The sequence below is a fragment of the Lynx rufus genome, unplaced genomic scaffold, assembly GCF_022079265.1.
Source record: "Lynx rufus isolate CCGP_SWC_20201006 ecotype Redwood Valley unplaced genomic scaffold, mLynRuf1.p SCAF_14, whole genome shotgun sequence".
Classification (NCBI taxonomy): Eukaryota; Metazoa; Chordata; class Mammalia; order Carnivora; family Felidae; genus Lynx; species Lynx rufus.
In genome coordinates this window covers 45806872-45826957 of record NW_025814828.1, presented here as the reverse complement: position 1 = coordinate 45826957, position 20086 = coordinate 45806872, and the positions used below count along the sequence as shown (strand labels likewise).

The 20086-nt window shown below is 37.3% G+C and overlaps 1 protein-coding gene across 7 annotated transcripts in view; it reads left to right on the top strand.

Annotated features, from left to right (window-relative positions):
* Nucleotides 1-20086, top strand: part of ATRX (ATRX chromatin remodeler) — a 322803-nt gene that overhangs the window by 75747 nt on the left and 226970 nt on the right. For 5 of the 7 annotated variants that reach the window (XM_047076254.1, XM_047076252.1, XM_047076253.1 and 2 more), the window contains 4 exons: nt 11335-11390; nt 12586-12638; nt 13533-13657; nt 16334-16447. In XM_047076254.1, coding sequence (XP_046932210.1) covers nt 11335-11390; nt 12586-12638; nt 13533-13657; nt 16334-16447 — 348 coding nt within the window. The remainder of the gene's footprint in view (nt 1-11334; nt 11391-12585; nt 12639-13532; nt 13658-16333; nt 16448-20086) is intronic. The other 2 variants (XM_047076256.1, XM_047076255.1) reach the window with 1 other exon arrangement.

Here is a 20086-nt window from a genome sequence, read left to right as displayed (position 1 = left end):
AGAGAGAGAGAGACAGAGCGTGAGCAGGGGAGGGGCAGAGAGAGAGGGAGACACAGAATCTGAAGCAGGCTCCAGGCTCTGAGCTGTCAGCACAGAGCCTGACGTGGGGCTCGAATTCATGAACCGTGAGATCATGACCTGAGCAGAAGCTGGTGCTTAACCGACTGAGCCAACCAGGCGCCCCTCTGTCCTTCCTTTTTAAGGCCAAATAGTATTCCATTATATGTATGTAGCATATTTAGTTTGTTGTTCATCTTTCAGTGGAAACTTGGATCAAACATATGATTTGCAAATTTTTTCCCTCATTTTGTTGGTTGTCTTTCATTTTCTTGATGATGTTCTTTGAAACACAAAAGCTTTTAATTTAGATAAAGTCTAAGTAATCTAATTTTCCTTTTGTTGCTCATGTTTTTGTTTTCATGTCTAAGAATCCATTACTAAATCTGAGGTCACAAAGATTTGCCCCTGTATTTTCTTCTAAGAGTTTTATAGCTTTAGCTTTTATATTTACGTGTTTGATGCATTTGGAGTTAACTTTTTTTAAAGTTTATTTTTATTTATTTTGAGAGAGAGAGAGAGAGAAAGAGAGCAAGTGGGGGAGAGGCAGAGAGAGAGGTAGACAGAATCCCAAGCAAGCTCCAGTCTGTCAGTGCAGAGCGGGATGTGGGGCTTTATCTGAACTCAACGAACTTGTGAAATCATGACCTGAGCCGAAGTCAAGAGTGGGACGCTAAACTGAGTGAGCCACCCAGGCGCCCCTGTAGTTAACTTTTGTATGTGGAGTGAGGCAGGGCTCTAGGTTCATTTTTTGCATGTGGATACATAGTTATGCTACTAGCATCATTTGTTGAAAAGATTCTATTTCCCCACCGAAGGGTCTTGGCATCCTTATTGAAAATCAGTTGACCATAGATATGTGATTTTATTTCTGGACTTTCAGTGTTTTTTGACTGATCTATATGTCTATCCTTTAGCCAGTATTGCACTGTATTTATTAAAATTGTTTTACACTAACTTTTGAAATTGTGAGCCTTCCTATTTGTTTTTCCTTTTGAAAGTTGTTTTGGCTTTTCCTGTTTAATTTTATGTGAATTTTAAAATGAGCTAGTCAGTTTCTAGAAAGAAGTCAGCTGGGATTCTGACAGGGTTTGCATAGGTAGGTAGATCAGTTTGAGGAGTATAGCCATTTTAATGTTAAGTTGGGTTGTTTTCTTTATTTTTAGGTCATTTTTTACAAGTGAATAGAAATACAATTAATATTTGTATATTTTTGTATTTTTCTTTTTTTGTTGTTTATTTATTTATTTTGAGAGAGAGAGAGACAGCATGAATGGAGGAGGGATAGAGAGAGAGACACAATATCCCAAGCAGGCTCCAGGCTCCCAGCTGTTAGCACAGAGCTCGAAACAGGGCTCAAACCCGTAAGCCATGGGATCATGACCTGAGCCGAAGTCAGACGCTTAACCAACTGAGCCACCCAGGCGCCCCTGTTCTAGTATTTTCAATCTTTCTGAACTCATTTACTAGTTCTGATAGTTTTTTGGTGGATTCCACAGATTTTCTATATATATGATAATATCAACTTCAAAGAGAGTTTTACTTCTTCCTTTTCAATCTTACTGCCTTTTATTTCTTTCTCTTGACAACTCGCTCTGGCTACTCCATTACAATATTGAATATAAGTGGCAAGAGTGAATTTTCTTTCTTATTTCTGATCTTAGGAAAGTATTCAGTTTTTCTTTTCTTTATTTTTTTTTTTTTGGCTTTGAGCTTTTATTTATTTATTTATTTTTTATATATATGAAATTTATTGACAAATTGGTTTCCATACAACACCCAGTGCTCATCCCAAAAGGTGCCCTCCTCAATACCCATCACCCACCCTCCCCTTCCTCCCACCCCCCATCAACCCTCAGTTCTCAGTTTTTAACAGTCTCTTATGCTTTGGCTCTCTCCCACTCTAACGTCCTTTTTTTTTTTTTTTTTTTTTTCCTTCCCCTCCCCCATGGGTTCCTGTTAAGTTTCTCAGGATCCACATAAGAGTGAAACCATATGGTCTCTGTCTTTCTCTGTATGGCTTATTTCACTTAGCATCACACTCTCCAGTTCCATCCACGTTGCTACAAAAGGCCATATTTCATTTTTTCTCATTGCCACGTAGTATTCCATTGTGTATATAAACCACAATTTCTTTATCCATTCATCAGTTGATGGACATTTAGGCTCTTTCCATAATTTGGCTATTGTTGAGAGTGCTGCTATGAACATTGGGGTACAAGTGCCCCTATGCATCAGTACTCCTGTATCCCTTGGGTAAATTCCTAGCAGTGCTATTGCTGGGTCATAGGGTAGGTCTATTTTTAATTTTCTGAGGAACCTCCACACTGCTTTCCAGAGCGGCTGCACCAATTTGCATTCCCACCAACAGTGCAAGAGGGTTCCCGTTTCTCCACATCCTCGCCAGCATCTATAGTCTCCTGATTTGTTCATTTTGGCCACTCTGACTGGCGTGAGGTGATACCTGAGTGTGGTTTTGATTTGTATTTCCCTGATAAGGAGCGACGCTGAACATCTTTTCATGTGCCTGTTGGCCATCTGGATGTCTTCTTTAGAGAAGTGTCTATTCATGTTTTCTGCCCATTTCTTCACTGGGTTATTTGTTTTTCGGGTGTGGAGTTTGGTGAGCTCTTTATAGATTTTAGATACTAGCCCTTTGTCCGATATGTCATTTGCAAATATCTTTTCCCATTCCGTTGGTTGCCTTTTAGTTTTGTTGGTTGTTTCCTTTGCTGTGCAGAAGCTTTTTATCTTCATAAGGTCCCAGTAATTCACTTTTGCTTTTAATTCCCTTGCCTTTGGGGATGTGTCGAGTAAGAGATTGCTACGGCTGAGGTCAGAGAGGTCTTTTCCTGCTTTCTCCTCTAAGGTTCTGATGGTTTCCTGTCTCACATTTAGGTCCTTTATCCATTTTGAGTTTATTTTTGTAAATGGTGTGAGAAAGTGGTCTAGTTTCAACCTTCTGCATGTTGCTGTCCAGTTCTCCCAGCACCATTTGTTAAAGAGGCTGTCTTTTTTCCATTGGATGTTCTTTCCTGCTTTGTCAAAGATGAGTTGGCCATATGTTTGTGGGTCTAGTTCTGGGGTTTCTATTCTATTCCATTGGTCTGTGTGTCTGTTTTTGTGCCAATACCATGCTGTCTTGATGATGACAGCTTTGTAGTAGAGGCTGAAGTCTGGGATTGTGATGCCTCCTGCTTTGGTCTTCTTCAAAATTCCTTTGGCTATTCGGGGCCTTTTGTGGTTCCATATGAATTTTAGGATTGCTTGTTCTAGTTTCGAGAAGAATGCTGGTGCAATTTTGATTGGGATTGCATTGAATGTGTAGATAGCTTTGGGTAGTATTGACATTTTGACAATATTTATTTTTCCAATCCATGAGCAGGGAATGTCTTTCCATTTCTTTAAATCTTCTTCAATTACCTTCATAAGCTTTCTATAGTTTTCAGCATACAGATCCTTTACATCTTTGGTTAGATTTATTCCTAGGTATTTTATGCTTCTTGGTGCAATTGTGAATGGGATCAGTTTCTTTATTTGTCTTTCTGTTGCTTCATTGTTAGTGTATAAGAATGCAACTGATTTCTGTACATTGATTTTGTATCCTGCCACTTTGCTGAATTCATGTATCAGTTCTAGCAGACTTTTGGTGGAGTCTATCGGATTTTCCATGTATAATATCATGTCGTCTGCAAAAAGCGAGAGCTTGACTTCATCTTTGCCAATTTTGATGCCTTTGATTTCCTTTTGTTGTCTGATTGCTGATGCTAGAACTTCCAGCACTATGTTAAACAACAGCGGTGAGAGTGGGCATCCCTGTCGTGTTCCTGATCTGAGGGAAAAAGCTCTCAGTTTTTCCCCATTGAGGATGATGTTAGCTGTGGGCTTTTCATAAATGGCTTTTATGATCTTTAAGTATGTTCCTTCTATCCCGACTTTCTCAAGGGTTTTTATTAAGAAAGGGTGCTGGATTTTGTCAGAGGCCTTTTCTGCATCGATTGACAGGATCATATGGTTCTTCTCTCTTTTTTTTGTTAATGTGATGTATCACGTTGATTGATTTGCGAATGTTGAACCAGCCCTGCATCCCAGGAATGAATCCCACTTGATCATGGTGAATAATTCTTTTTATATGCTGTTGAATTCGATTTGCTAGTATCTTATTGAGAATTTTGGCATCCATATTCATCAGGGATATTGGCCTGTAGTTCTCTTTTTTTACTGGGTCTCTGTCTGGTTTAGGAATCAAAGGAATACTGGCTTCATAGAATGAGTCTGGAAGATTTCCTTCCCTTTCTATTTCTTGGAATAGCTTGAGAAGGATAGGTATTATCTCTGCTTTCAACGTCTGGTAGAACTCCCCTGGGAAGCCATCTGGTCCTGGACTCTTATTTGTTGGGAGATTTTTGATAACCGATTCAATTTCTTCGCTGGTTATGGGTCTGTTCAAGCTTTCTATTTCCTCCTGATTGAGTTTTGGAAGAGTGTGGGTGTTCAGGAATTTGTCCATTTCTTCCAGGTTGTCCAATTTGTTGGCATATAATTTTTCATAGTATTCCCTGATAATTGTTTGTATCTCTGAGGGATTGGTTGTAATCATTCCATTTTCATTCATGATTTTATCTATTTGGGTCATCTCCCTTTTCTTTTTGAGAAGCCTGGCTAGAGGTTTGTCAATTTTGTTTATTTTTTCAAAAAACCAACTCTTGGTTTCGTTGATCTGCTCTACAGTTTTTTTAGATTCTATATTGTTTCTTTCTGCTCTGATCTTTATTATTTCTCTTCTTCTGCTGGGTTTAGGCTGCCTTTGCTGTTCTGCTTCTATTTCCTTTAGGTGTGCTGTTAGATTTTGTATTTGGGATTTTTCTTGTTTCTTGAGATAGGCCTGGATTGCAATGTATTTTCCTCTCAGGACTGCCTTTGCTGCGTCCCAAAGCGTTTGGATTGTTGTATTTTCATTTTCGTTTGTTTCCATATATTTTTTGATTTCTTCTCTAATTGCCTGGTTGACCCACTCATTCGTTAGTAGGGTGTTCTTTAACCTCCATGCTTTTGGAGGTTTTCCAGACTTTTTCCTGTGGTTGATTTCAAGCTTCATAGCATTGTGGTCTGAAAGTATGCATGGTATAATTTCAATTCTTGTAAACTTATGAAGGGCTGTTTTGTGACCCAGTATATGATCTATCTTGGAGAATGTTCCATGTGCACTCGAGAAGAAAGTATATTCTGTTGCTTTGGGATGCAGAGTTCTAAATATATCTGTCAAGTCCATCTGATCCAGTGTCTCATTCAGGGCCCTTGTTTCTTTATTGACCGTGTGTCTAGATGATGTATCCATTTCTGTAAGTGGGGTGTTAAAGTCCCCAGCAATTACCACATTCTTATCAATAAGGTTGCTTCTGTTTATGAGTAATTGTTTTATATATTTGGGGGCTCCGGTATTCGGCGCATAGACATTTATAATTGTTAGCTCTTCCTGATGGATAGACCCTGTAACTATTATATAATGTCCTTCTTCATCTCTTGTTACAGCCTTTAATTTAAAGTCTAGTTTGTCTGATATAAGTATGGCTACTCCAGCTTTCTTTTGGCTTCCAGTAGCATGATAAATAGTTCTCCATCCCTTCACTCTGAATCTAAAGGTGTCCTCAGGTCTAAAATGAGTCTCTTGTAGACAGCAAATAGATGGGTCTTGTTTTTTTATCCATTCTGATACCCTATGTCTTTTGGTTGGCGCATTTAATCCATTTACATTCAGTGTTATTATAGAAAGATAGTGGTTTAGAGTCATTGTGATGTCTGTATGTTTTATGCTTGTAGTGATGTCTCTGGTACTTTGTCTCACAGGGTCCCCCTTAGGATCTCTTGTAGGGCTGGTTTAGTGGTGACAAATTCCTTCAGTTTTTGTTTGTTTGGGAAGACCTTTATCTCTCCTTCTATTCTAAATGACAGACTTGCTGGATAAAGGATTCTCGGCTGCATATTTTTTCTGTCTAGCACACTGAAAATCTCGTGCCAATTCTTTCTGGCCTGCCAAGTTTCAAAAGAGAGATCAGTCACGAGTCTTATAGGTCTCCCTTTATATGTGAGGGCACGTTTACCCCTTGCTGCTTTCAGAATTTTCTCTTTATCCTTGTATTTTGCCAGTTTCACTATGATATGTCGTGCAGAAGATCGATTCAAGTGACGTCTGAAGGGAGTTCTCTGTGCCTCTTGGATTTCAATGCCTTTTTCCTTCCCCAGTTCAGGGAAGTTCTCAGCTATGATTTCTTCAAGTACCCCTTCAGCACCTTTCCCTCTCTCTTCCTCCTCTGGGATACCAATTATGCGTATATTATTTCTTTTTAGTGTATCACTTAGTTCTCTAATTTTCCCCTCATACTCCTGGATTTTTTTATCTCTCTTTTTCTCAGCTTCCTCTTTTTCCATAACTTTATCTTCTAGTTCACCTATTCTCTCCTCTGCCTCTTCCATCCGAGCCGTGGTGGTTTGCATTTTGTTTTCCATTTCCTTTAAAGCGTTTTTCAGCTCCTCGTGACTGTTCCTTAGTCCCTTGATCTCTGTAGCAAGAGATTCTCTGCTGTCCTGTATGCTGTTTTACAGCCCAGCGATTAATTTTATGACTATTATTCTAAATTCACTTTCTGTTATATTATTTAAATCCTTTTTGATCAGCTCATTAGCTGTTGTTATTTCCTGGAGATTCTTCTGAGGGGAATTCTTCCGCTTGGTCATTTTGGATAGTCCCTGGAGTGGTGAGGACCTGCAGGGCACTTCCCCTGTGCTGTGTTGTATAACTGGAGTTGGTGGGCGGGGCCGCAGTCCGACCTGATGTCTGCCCCCAGCCCACCGCTGGGGCCACAGTCAGACTGGTGTGTGCCTTCTCTTCCCCTCTCCTAGGGGCGGGATTCACTGTGGGGTTGCGTGGCCCGTCTGGGCTACTTGCACACTGCCACGCTTGTGATGCTGGGGATCTGGCGTATTAGCTGGGGTGGGAAGGCAAGGTGCACGGCGGCAGGGGGGGCAGGCTTAGCTCGCTTCTCCTTAGGTGATCCACTTCAGGAGGGGCCCTTTGGCAGCCGGAGGGAGTCAGATCCGCTGCCGGAGGTTTGGCTCCGCAGAAGCACAGAGTTGGGTGTTTGCGCGGAGCGAGCAATTTCCCTGGCCGGAACCGGTTCCCTTTGGGATTTTGGCTGGGGGATGGGCGGGGGAGATGGCGCTGGAGAGCGCCTTTGTTCCCCGCCAAACTGAGCTCTGTCGTCTGGGGGCTCTGCAGCTCACCCTCCCTTTGTCCTCCAGCCTTCCCGCTTTCCGAGCAGAGCTGTTAACTTATGACCTCCCAGACGCTAAGTCGTGCTTGCTGTCGGAACACAGTCCGTCAGGCCCCTCCGCTTTTGCAAGCCGGACTCGGGGGCTCTGCTTGGCTGATGAGCCGCCCCTCCGCTCCGGCTCCCTCCCACCAGTCCGTGGAGCGCGCACCGCCTCGCCGCCCTTCCTACCCTCTTCCGTGGGCCTCTCGTCTGCACTTGGGTCTGGTGACTCCGTTCTGCTAATCCTCTGGCGGTTTTCTGGGTTATTTAGGCAGGTGTAGGTGGAATCTAAGTGATCAGCAGGACGCGCGGTGAGCCCAGCGTCCTCCTACGCCGCCATCTTCCCAGAATCAAGTATTCAGTTTTTCACCACTTAGTATGGTGTTAACCTGTGAATATTTTGTAGATAGGTGAGGATGATCCCTTTTTTTAGGGTCTTTTAAAATAGATTTTACTTTTGAGAGCAGTTTTAGCTTCACAGAAAAGTGGAATGGAAAGTGCAGGATTTCCTATGTATTTCTCCCCATACATGCACAGCTTCCCCCACTGTCAATAGGCTGCACCACAGCTGTACATTTGTTACAATTGATGCACCTACACTGACAAGTCATGATCACCCAGAATGCAGAGTTTGCATTAGATTTCACTCTGGGTGTTGTACATTCTAAGGTTTTGAGAAATGTATAATGCAATGGATCTACCCTAATAATATACAGGTTGTTTTCACTGCACTAAAAATTCTCTGTTCCATCTATCCATTCTTCCTTCCCCCTTAACTCCTGGCAGCCACTGTTTACATACTTTTGCCTTTTCCAGAGTGTCACATAGTTGGCTTCTTCAGATTGGGTTCTTTCACTTGGTAATGTGCATTCGTTTCCTCCATCTCTTTTCATTGCTGCATGGTCATTTCTTCTTAGTGCTGAATAATACTCCATTGTTTGGGTGTACCACGGTTAGTTTATCCCATTCACCTTCTGAAAGATATGTTGGTTGTTTCTGTATTTTGACAGTTATGAATGAAGCTACTTATAAAATGTTTATATAAATTACCAAGGTTGTTTATGTAAAATAAAGGTGTTCATAAGCATCTGTGTGCAGATTGTTAATGTTTTTTTTTTTTTTTGAGAGAGAGAGAGCGAGAGCAAGAGCAAGAGAATGCCTGCATGAGACAGCTGGGAAGGGGCAGAGAGACAGGGAGACAGGATCTGAAGCAGGCTCTGCCCTGACAGTAGAGAGCCCAATGCAGGGCTGGAACTCCTGAACTATGAGATCATGACCTGAGCCAAAGTTGAATATTTACCCGACTGAGCCACCCAGATGCACCCATATGCAGATTTTTGAGTGGACTTCATTTTCATCTTTTTTTTGAATAAATATCAAGGAGTGTGATTGCTGGATCATATGATAAGAGAATGGTTAGTTTTGTAAGAAACTGCCGTAATATCTTCCAAAGTGGTTGTACCATTTTTACATTCCTAACAGTAGTCAGATGAGAATTCCTGTTGCTCCACATCCTCACCAGCATTTGGTGTTGTCAGTGTTCTGCATTTGTCCATTCATTGTTTTTGCGGTGTTATCTGATTGTTTTAATTTTAGTTCCTTCATGACATATGATGTAGAGTATCTTTTCATATGCTTATCTGCCACCTGTGTTCCGTCTTTGGTAAGATGTCTTCAGATCTTTGCCCATTTCTAATCATGTTGTTTATTATTGTTGAGTTCTTTGTATCTTTTAGATAATAGTCCTTTATCAGATAGATGTTGTGCACATGTTTTCTCCTAGTCTGTGGGAGAAAGACTTGTCTTTTATTCTGAAGTGTGCCAGTATTTTGTTGAGGACTTTTCTGTCTGTATTTGTGATAGTGTTCTGTAGATTTCTCTTTTTGTGGTAACTTTTCTGGTTTTGGTTTGATACTGGTCTCATATACATGTATGAGTATCCCATACTTTTTTTATTGGAAGTATCCCACCTTTTTTTATTGGAATAGTTTGTGAAAAATTCTTTATTTTTATGTTTATTTATTTTGAGAGAGAGAGTGTGTGAACAGAGAAGGGCCAGAGAGAGGGAAAGAGAGAGAATCCCAAGCACGCTCTGTACTGTCAGCACAGAGCCTGATGTGGGGCTCAAACCCACAAACCAGGAGATCATGACTTGAACTAAAATCAAGAGTCAGATGTTTAACTGACTGAGCCACTCAAGTGCATCAAGAATACTTTTTTTGAATGCTTGCTATATTTCAGTGGTGAAGACATCTGGACCTTTGCTTTTTCTTTGTTGGTAGTTTTTTGATTACTAATTCAGGCTCTTCAGTTATAAATCTATTCACACTCTCTTCTTTAGTCAGTTTTGTTAGCTTGTGTGTGTTTAGGAACTTTTCCATATTTTGTTATCTAATATTTTGGCCTTAAATTGTTCGTGATATTTCTTTATAATCCTTTTATTTCTTTAAGGTAAATAGTAATGTCTCTCTTTACTTTCTGATTCTAGTAATTTGAATTTTTCTCTTTTTTCTTGGTCAATTTAGATTCAGGTTTGTTGATTTCATTCAGCTTTTCAAAGAACTAACTTTTGGTTTCAGTGATTTTTATTTTCCTAATTCTGTTTCATTAACTTTAGCTCTCATCTTTATTATTTATTTTCCTCTGCCTCCTTTAGATTTGTTATTTTTCCATTGTCTTAGGTGAAGGGAAATAATATGATTTTATTGTTAGTAGAAGATAGAGGTTAAGTTTTCTTTTAAGAGAGAATATCTTAGAATATTACAGTAAGGAGGTGCCTGGGTGGCTCATTTAAGCATCTGAGTCTTGGTTTTGGCTCAGGTCATGATCTCATAGTTTTGGCTCAGGTCATGATCTCATGGTTTCGTGGGTTTGGGCCCCACCTCGGGCTTTGTGCTGGCAGCATGGAGTCTGCTTGGGATTCTTTTTCTCTCTCTCTCTCTCTATCTCTCTCTTTCTGTCTCTCTCTGCCCCTCCCCTGCTTGTGCTGTCTCTGTCTCTCAGAGTAAATAAATAAACTTAAAAAAAAGAAAATTACAGTAGGAAGTGTTTTGATGCCAAACTACTATTTTTAGAAATTTAGTGCTTTTTAAGAAGGAGTTAGTGTGATAAGAGAGTGATTCTAGTGAGAATATTCTTCTAGGAATATTTTTTTCTTTTTTAAATTTTTATTTAAATTCTAGTTAGTTAATATATAGTGTAATAATGATTTCAGGAGTAGAATTTAGTGATTCATCACTTACATATAACATCCAGTGCTCATAATAGCAAGTGCCCTCCTTAATCCCCATCACACATTTAGCCTATCCCTCACCCACCTCCCTCCATCAACCCTCAGTTTATTCTCTGCATTATGGTTTGCTTCTCTCTTTTCCCCCCTTCCCCTATGTTCATCTGTTTTGTTTCTTAAATTCCACATAGAAGTTAAATCATGTGGTATTTGTCTTTCTCTGATTTATTTGGCTTAGCATAATATTCCTCTAGTTCCATCCATATTGATGTAAATGGGAAGATTTCATTCTTTTTGATGACTGAGTAGTATTCGTGTGTGTGTGTGTGTGTGTGTACACACATGTACATTTGGGGTTTTTCCTTAGTTTGATTATTGTTAATAATGTTGCTACAGACATCAGGGTACATGCACCCCTTCAAATCTGTATTTTTGTATCCTTTGGGTAAATACCTAGTAGTACAATTAATTGCTGGGTCGTATTTTTAACTTTTTTAAAACTTTTTTTTAACTTTTTGAGGAATCTCCATACTATTTTCCAGAGTGGCTGCACCATTTTGCATTCTCACCAACAGTGTAAGAAGGTTTCTTTTAGGAATATTTTAATGTGAATAATGTATTACTAGTACTGTTGTACTTAATAGATTGAAAAATGGGTTCATGGAGTTGCAGATATTGGTGTTCTGTTTCATGATGCTTTGAAGAGATAAATAAAGTTTTTATTTCTTCTCTTTTAAGAAAAAAACAGTGGTTCTGGAAATAACTCGGATATGATGGAAAACAGCAAGGAAGAGGTGAGACTAATTTGAAACATCTAAAATATATTTATTAATTATTAATAACTAACTAGAGTGTATATAATCAAATTGCTTCTGTTTAGTACATGCATGTGTTTAAGTTTATTGTTATACCCAACTATTATGATACTTCATTTTGCATAGTTTTTTTTTTATTTTTTTTTTATTTTTTATTTTTTAAAAATTTTTTTTTTCAACGTTTATTTATTTTTGGGACAGAGAGAGACAGAGCATGAACGGGGGAGGGGTAGAGAGAGAGGGAGACACAGAATCGGAAACAGGCTCCAGGCTCTGAGCCATCAGCCCAGAGCCCGACGCGGGGCTCGAACTCACGGACCGCGAGATCGTGACCTGGCTGAAGTCGGACGCTTAACCGACTGCGCCACCCAGGCGCCCCTGCATAGTTTTTTTTTTAGAAGGTGTTCATTGTTTTTATTATTGTGTGTTTCACTTTAGCAATATACCTAAAGTTGTGTATTTCACTTTAGCAATATACCTAAAGTTAGACAACTAAAGGCTTGCTAACAGATAGGTATTTGAACGTTATTATATTGCAGTAGTGACACTCAAGGTGATTGTTTATGAACATGACTCCATGGTTCTGAGAGTTCTCAAAACTGGATATTTAGAGTATCTTAAGCATTATTATAGGAACCCATTCTGAAGTCCTTTACCTGGGATACCCAGGCATAGTTTTGAGATTTTTTCCACCTAGTATAAAAAATTTAATTCAAGAAATATACTGATTATTACTGGCACAATGAAGGTAAATTTAGTATCTCAAAGAGAATCATACAAGGTACTTTGTGCCATATGTTGGGATAGAGAAAATGACACATTTTTTTACATCCTCAAAACTCCCTGTCTGTTGTGATCTGATTACTTCTATACCTTTATTTTGTCTTTGTTGACTTGGGCAAAAATCATGATATAGCAGTGCATTCTTACCTACCCTACAAAATTCAACAGTAATAATTTAATTTAAAAAATGAACCAGAAAATTAATCTTAATCTAAGGAAGCCTGAGAATAAATGAATTAGTTTTTGAAGTTCCTTTTATAAAAATGTTTTAGGCATAAAAGTAATACTCTTTATATCACTATATCAGAGATCTTGGTAAAGGGAAATAGTTAATTGTAGGGATGTTTCTTTGATAATTGTATTCACTTTTAAATTTATTTCTCACATTTAGGGAGCTAGCTCTTCGGAAAAATCCAAATCATCGGGATCGTCACGATCAAAAAGGTTGGTTGATACTGAAGGGAAAACGTTTTCAGGATGTTTTATTTTCTTTTTCTAAGAATAATAATCTTTTCTAAACTTATTTCAAGCACTCTTGTTCTAATTAAGTAAACTGTTTTATATAAATGTACACATTAAAAACTGGACAGTACAGTGTAATGAATCCTCTTGTATCCATCAATTAACTTCAGTTATTGATTCATTCTTACTTTGAAATTTACTGGAATTTTCCAAGGAAGATTTGTTATGCATTAGTGGCCCTTGCAAAACATAGATTATTTCTTTTAGATCATATATATATGTGCTCAAAGGACAGAGGAGAAAATGAAATGAATACTTCATGAGGCAATAATGCGTTTTTTAGGATTATATGAAATTGTTCAGGATGGGGAAAGATAGCCATTATAATTATGAGGAAGTTATAAGAAGATCAAAGAGTGGTAAAAATACTTTTCTGTGTTAAATTGTCAAAACAAATTGTATATAAGGACCTAAACTACTTCCAATCATACTATAAAGCATAATATACTGTGGAGTATAGATTTGATTAGAAGTTCACAGTTTATTGTATTGGGCATTTGTTGTCTCTTACCAGTAGGAATGTCTCTTAATAAACACAACTTGCTTGTTATTAACTTATTCTCTAAAGTGGTGATTTTTAAAGAGGAGTTCCCTTCATGATCCCCCCGGTAGCTTTTTCAGAATGAACATACCATGGTCCTACCCCAGACCTACTGAGTCCTAATTTTCTGTAATACGGTACAGAGATGTGTGCTTCCCCAGGTGAGTCTGATGTGTATTTCTGGTTAAGAGCCACTGTTCAATATAACATGTTCTTTGGGTAGTTTTCCAATTGTAAGAAATGCCCATAATTCTGTGGACTTAATTCTTTCATAGGAAACCTTCAATTGTGACAAAGTATGTTGAATCTGATGATGAAAAACCTTTGGATGAAACTGTAAATGAAGATGCTTCTAATGAAAATTCAGAAAATGATATTACTATGCAAAGCTTGCCAAAAGGTAATGTGTATTAATTTTTCATATGAAGTTAAAGTTGAAATGTGTTTTTAAATGTTGTTATTATAAAATTAAGAACTTGATTATTGTTTAGCTGTGTGTAAGGGAACAAAACTAGCATCTTAATAGTGGTGGTCTGGAGATGTATTAGAATGGTAATGATAATGTATGTTATTGAGGTTAAAAACTTAGACTGCAGTCAGCTCTGAAAAAGAATAAAACTTATTTCCTCTTTCCATTGGGTTTTAGAAAAGGGATTTTAGTTTCCAAATAATATTTGAATGTGGAGGTTAGTTTAAAAGTTTAAACTAAGTTTTGGTTCAAATTTAAATATGCTTGCTATATAGGAAAACATAATATTCTGAAAACTTTAAAAAGACATTTAAAGTCTGGTTTAATCTTACTGCATTCTTAAATTCTCTAAGACTAAAAGCTGAAGTTAATTATCAAAGATAGATGTATTTTTTTTAAGTTTTATCTCTTTAAAAAGCCTTGTCACATACCTTTCAACTGTTGCAGTTCTGATCTCAAAAACCTCATTCTTTAGATTGAGGTAAGAAAAAGCCAAATGAAAATCTTGGAAGTTTCATAGCCCAAGTCTGAGAGCAGTATGATTATATGATAAGAGTAATGACAAAGGTCTTGGTAATTTCATGGTGTTTCAGAGTCAAAAGTTTCAATATTTTTTCTTTATTAATATGTTTAAGGCTCTTAGCAGATTTTTCAAATTTATCCTCACAGATCATTTATAGTAGTGTTTACTAAACTTTGTTCTCTGTCTACATTTATATTTTTGTGACACAGATTTTGATCATGAAAGTTTAAAAAAATTGTGGGAAGGAGCATAAGACATTGCTTGACCAGGACAAATTAGGAGTTATAGTAGATGAGAGGTGAAATAAGGAAAAGGAATGAATGAAAGGAAGAAGAGAGATAGAAGGAAAATTGGTGGGCCTACCATTTACTTGGCTTTGCATATCATTTATGACAATTTTACGCAACGGTTGGTGGCTTAGGGCAGAAACAGCTAATATGGGAGTGTGAGTCCCATAGGCAGTGACTCACCTTGGATTGTTACATTCCTAGTGGTTGTCACTGGGAGTCCTTACGATGGCCACTGGGTGAGCTAAGAAATAGGAATTCAAATCTTTCTTTAAATGATACTGTGGAAGAAAGTTAGTATGGGATGTTTCTAACCTGAAATTAAGCATAATTCTCTTCCACCAAGCCAAAAATAGACCTGTTTCATAAGGTAGAATTTGGGTGATGATAATTATTATTATAGTATATTGAGTATATATAGGTACCAGACTCTTATAGAACTAACTCATTTAATCTGCAGACCAATACTGTAAGGTAGTTATTTCTACTTGTAGAGATTAAGGAACAAATTCAGAGCTCAAGGTACTTTTTCAGCTTTAAATTGAGAAACTAAGATTTGAACCCAGGTCTGCCTGAATCCAAAGCTAGGGAGTATTCTTTCTACTCTATTGTTTTGCTTCCATTTAGAGAAGAATCTTCAGAAATAATTCTATTTTTTGTTAATTATAAATCTTTAGCTTTTCAAATGCCATGGCTTCTCTGAGAGTATATATGTGAAATGGTTATTGTAAATAAAGTTTTTTTTGTGTGTGTAGATTATTTAAATTCACTAGTTTGTAAAACTCAGTCCTCTATGCCTGCTTGCCTCCACCTTTTTTATGGAGACTCAGAAATACATATAACTAGAGGCTCTACCTTGCCAAAATCTACTTGCTTGCTGAATAACATAGGCCCGTATTTCAGGGAGACCACCCCTGACAGCTACCAGGTTTTACTTTCTTAATTATTGCCAATAATGCCCAATTACTAAGCCCAGCAATGTAGGTGAACGTGAGACCTGGACCCTTTTTACTATGCTCCTGCTTTATTTGCTCTTGAGAGATTATAATGAAAACTTAAATTAACAACCTGTCTTCTCAGTTTATGTGTTTTGTATCTAAGAAAGTACATTTCTTTCTAAATTATTCCATAGAAATCAACAATTGATCTCATTCTACAGCTTATTGTTAGAGCACTTGAACTTAAGTATCTTAAGGCAGTCTTCTGTTTAAGACTCTTTAAGGACTTTTCAGGGTACTGAAACTTTGACATACTAGTTGGGAAATGCCTCAGAATAGGTATAGCAGTAATAGCAGAATTAACTTCTCGCATTGCCTCCCACTATCCTCCCCCAAAGCGATAATAAAAAAAAAACCCTTAAAAATCTTTTTCTGAGTTTGTGATTTGTATTATGAGAAGAATAGGATGTCGTTTTAAAATTTTCCTTCTGGTCCTATTGTATAAACTCTTTTGGAACTTAGCATGGGTGTTCATACTCAAACGCAGTTTTTTGTGATAGGCAGTGTAAAAATTCAGAACTGGGCTGAGGCTTTCTACTTTATTCACACATTTCTGTTGTAATCAGTTCATAATACCCCCACTCTATTAATTATATTCCAACAAGTAATCTGATTGCTGACACCTGGCCCTTTTATATTTCCCTGTTTTATTTACTCTTGAGAGGTCCTTATACAAGTATTGAAAGCTTGAAAGAGACAAAATTATGTACCAGCAATGTTGGCTTTATCTGAACTGAAGTCTTGCACTTCACTTGCACATTTAATATGTGTAATGGTTTTTTAAATGAAATCATTCTAGGTACAGTGATTGTACAACCAGAGCCAGTGCTGAATGAAGACAAAGATGATTTTAAAGGGCCTGAATTTAGAAGCAGAAGTAAAATGAAAACTGAAAATCTCAAAAAACGCGGAGGTAAATACAAGTGAAAATGAAAACATGAATTTAAATTGCTGTTTATGACCATATTGGAAAATCTGATGTGCTCATTAAAAATACCTCCACTTTTCTGCCCATTGTTTATTAAAAGCACTACTTAAAAATAACTTCTGTTTCTCTCTGAGCTCTGAAGCAGAAAAGGTTAAACACCATTTATCAAAATACCTTTGCCTTCAGTGGCTATAAAGTTATCTCAAGAAGCTTAGCATTTCCTCCTTATACATGTTAGTTCTGTAATGCCTATATGCCAAAATACCATGTGTTCCCTCTCACCCTGAAAGAATTTCAGATTTGGACAATACCTTGCCTGTGGCCTTCGGGTAACTTTATGTATATCTAATACATTGTTTTACAGAGTTACCTGTGCATTAGTGTTGTTTGGGGTGCTTATTAAAAATGCAAATCCCTTGACTCCACTCCTAACACATTAGAATTTTTGGCGCTGATGTCAAGAATGAGCCCCATTTTGTTCTTTCCTACATTAAAGTTGGAGATCAATTGATGTAAGGATAATGTAGAGATGAATAGGAAGGAGAAGGGAGCTAGAGCTATAACCTTCCCTCCACCTGTCTGAGCCATCTCTTCTTTTGTCTGTCTACCCCCGCACTTGTACACGCACCATGTTGGCTAATCATCTGTAGAAAGTTAGCATAAGGAGGATTCGTTTAGAAATTTATGTCAGTGGAGTATGTTTCCCATTCGTTTCTGCATGATTTTTAAATAGTGCCGTATTTTTGGGCAGATTAACAGAGCCAGAATCTATGCCTATAACAGGAATGAATCTCTAAAAAATAGAACATGACACTAAATTTCTAAGTAGAAGTATAATGGAAGCATGTCTGTTTAATATTTATTATTTCACTTGTGAAATTATAGAATAGTAGTTATATTGGTGAAATTTTGTGTAGATTTTTATTTCAGTGCTATATGATTATCTTGATGGAATTAGTAAAATATATCTGTATTTGTTATATATTTTGTCAGATTAAATAATTCATTAGGTTGTTGGAGAAAATCAAGGGAATGTTGTTTAGTCTTCTGTCCACAAGGGGGTGTTCTGCTCCTTTCAAGCGTGTGGAAGATTTATTGAGAATGTAGTTCATAGTAGGGAAACTGTCATTGCAGCAACAGAGCTCACCAAAGCTAAATAGTTTTCTTTAAAAAAAATTTTTTTTAATGTTTATTTATTTTTTGAGAGAGAGAGAGCACGAGCAGGGGAGGGGCAGAGAGAGAGGGAGAAACAGAATCCAAAGCAGGCTCCAGGCTCTGAGCTCTCAGCACAGAGCCCGACGCGGGGCTTGAACCCATGAACCGTGAGATCAAGACCCGAGCGAAGTCGGATGCTTAGCCAACTGAGCCACCCAGGCGCCCCTAAATAGTTTTCTTAAAACAAGAATCAGCAAGTAGAAGGTGATTGATGTAGGGATCAGTAGCAAGAGTCTAGAGGACAGATAACTACGTGTACTGCATTGTGTCAAAATTAATATCTAAGTGGTGTCTTTTGGGAAGGACTCTGGAGCAGTCAGTGTCTAGAATGTGTGTAAGGACCAAAAGGAGAATGAAAAAAGAACCATAGTTGTTGGGGAGGGTGTACTTAATGCCACTTCACAGTGCTGCTGGTGTTTGGTCTGAGCTGTTATGTTTCTGGAACATTTTATTGAGTGTTCTGTGTAGTAATGTTTATATCATGTTAATGAAATATATATGTTTATAGCCATATAGTAGCACCTAAAGCTCTCATGTTAATTTTTGTCTTAATGATTTGCTACATCTTTAAGCTGTCAGAAGTCACACGGGAAATTTAACTGTGTTTACTAGTATACACGTGTATGAATAAACTAGTGATCTTAGGTACTGAATTGGTAGTTAATATTCAAACTTCCTAGGAAAGTTAATTCTATAATTGAAGCCTAATTTAGGAAATGATCAAGAAAGTAAACTGTTTATAAAGTAATCTTACATTGGTTGGAAACAAAATTAAACCTAAAGATATAGCTATATGGACCATTTCAGGAGACACTTAAAAAAAATACCATAGCCTATTTTGACATCCTTTCCCCCATTTTGTTAGAAAGTTTATTTTACATCTGATTTTTCTATCTGGCACAATAATTTTGTTCTTTTCTTTTTATTTCTTTTTATTTTATTTCACATTCCAGTATAGTTAACATACAGTGTTATTTTAGTTTCGGGTATACAATATAGCGTTTCAACAGTTTCATACATCACCCAGTGCTTATCATGACCAGTATACTCCTTAATCCCTATCACCTATTTTATGAATCCTTGCACCTACCTCCCCTCTGGTAACCATTAGTTTGTTCTCTATAGCTAAGAGTCTGTTTCTTGGTTTCTCTCTCTCTCTTTCTTTTGCTCATTTTTTTTTTCTCTTAAATTCTTCATATGGGTGAAATCATATGGTATTTGTTTTTCTCTGACTTACTTTGTCTAGCATCATACTTTCTAGCTCTATCCATGTCATTGCAAATGGCAAGATTTCATTCTTTTTTATGGCTGAGTAACATTCCATTATATATATATATATATATATATACCATATCTTCTTTATCCATTCATCTATCAGTGGAAACTTGGGCTGCTTTCATAATTTGGCTATTTTAAATTATGCTTCTATAAACAGGGGTACATGTGTCTCTTCGAATTAGTGGGTGGTTTTTTTTTTTTGTATTTTGGGGGTAAATACCCAATAGTGTGATTACTAGATCGTAGGGTAGTTCTATTTTTAACTTTTGATGAATTTCCATACTGTTTTCCACAGTGGGTGCACCAGTTTGCATTCCCACCAACAGTGCAAGAGGGTTCCTTTTACTCTGCATCCTTGTCAACACTTTTTTTCTTGTGTTTTTGATTTTAACCATTCTGACAGATGTGAGATGATAGCTCATTGTATTTATTATGATTTGCATTTCCCTGAGTGATGGTGAATGTCTTTTCATGTGTCTGTTGAAATCTGGATCATGTGTCTGTTGAACATCTTTGGAAAAATGTCTGTTCATGACCTATGCCCATTTTTTAAATAGATTATTTGTTTTTTGAGTGTTGAGTTTTAGAAGTTCTTTATATATTTTAGATGATAACCCTTTATTGGATATGTCATTTGCAAATATCTTCTCCCATTCTGTAGGTTGTCTTTTAGTTTTGTTGATTGTTTCCTTTGCTGTACAGAAGCTTTTTATTTTGATGTAGTCCCAATAGTTTTGTTTGTTTGTTTTTGCTTTTATTTCCCTTGCCTCAGGAGACATATCTCGAAAAATGTTGTGACAGCTCATGTCAAGAGACATTAGTACCTGTGCTCTCTTCTAGGATTTTTGTTTTTGTTAAAGATTTTATTTTTAAGCTTTGTACCCAACAAAGGGCTGGAACTCACAACCCTGAGATGAAGAGTTGCATACTCCACTGGCTGAGCCAACTAGTTTGTTTTGTGTGTGGTGACAGAAAGTGGTCCAGTTTAATTCTTTGCATATAGATGTCCAGTTTTCCCAGCACCATTTGTTGAAGAGACTTTTTTTCCACTGGATATTCTTTCTTGCTTTGTCAAAGATTAATTGACCATATAATTACAGATTTATTTCTGGGTTTTCTGTTCTGTTCTAT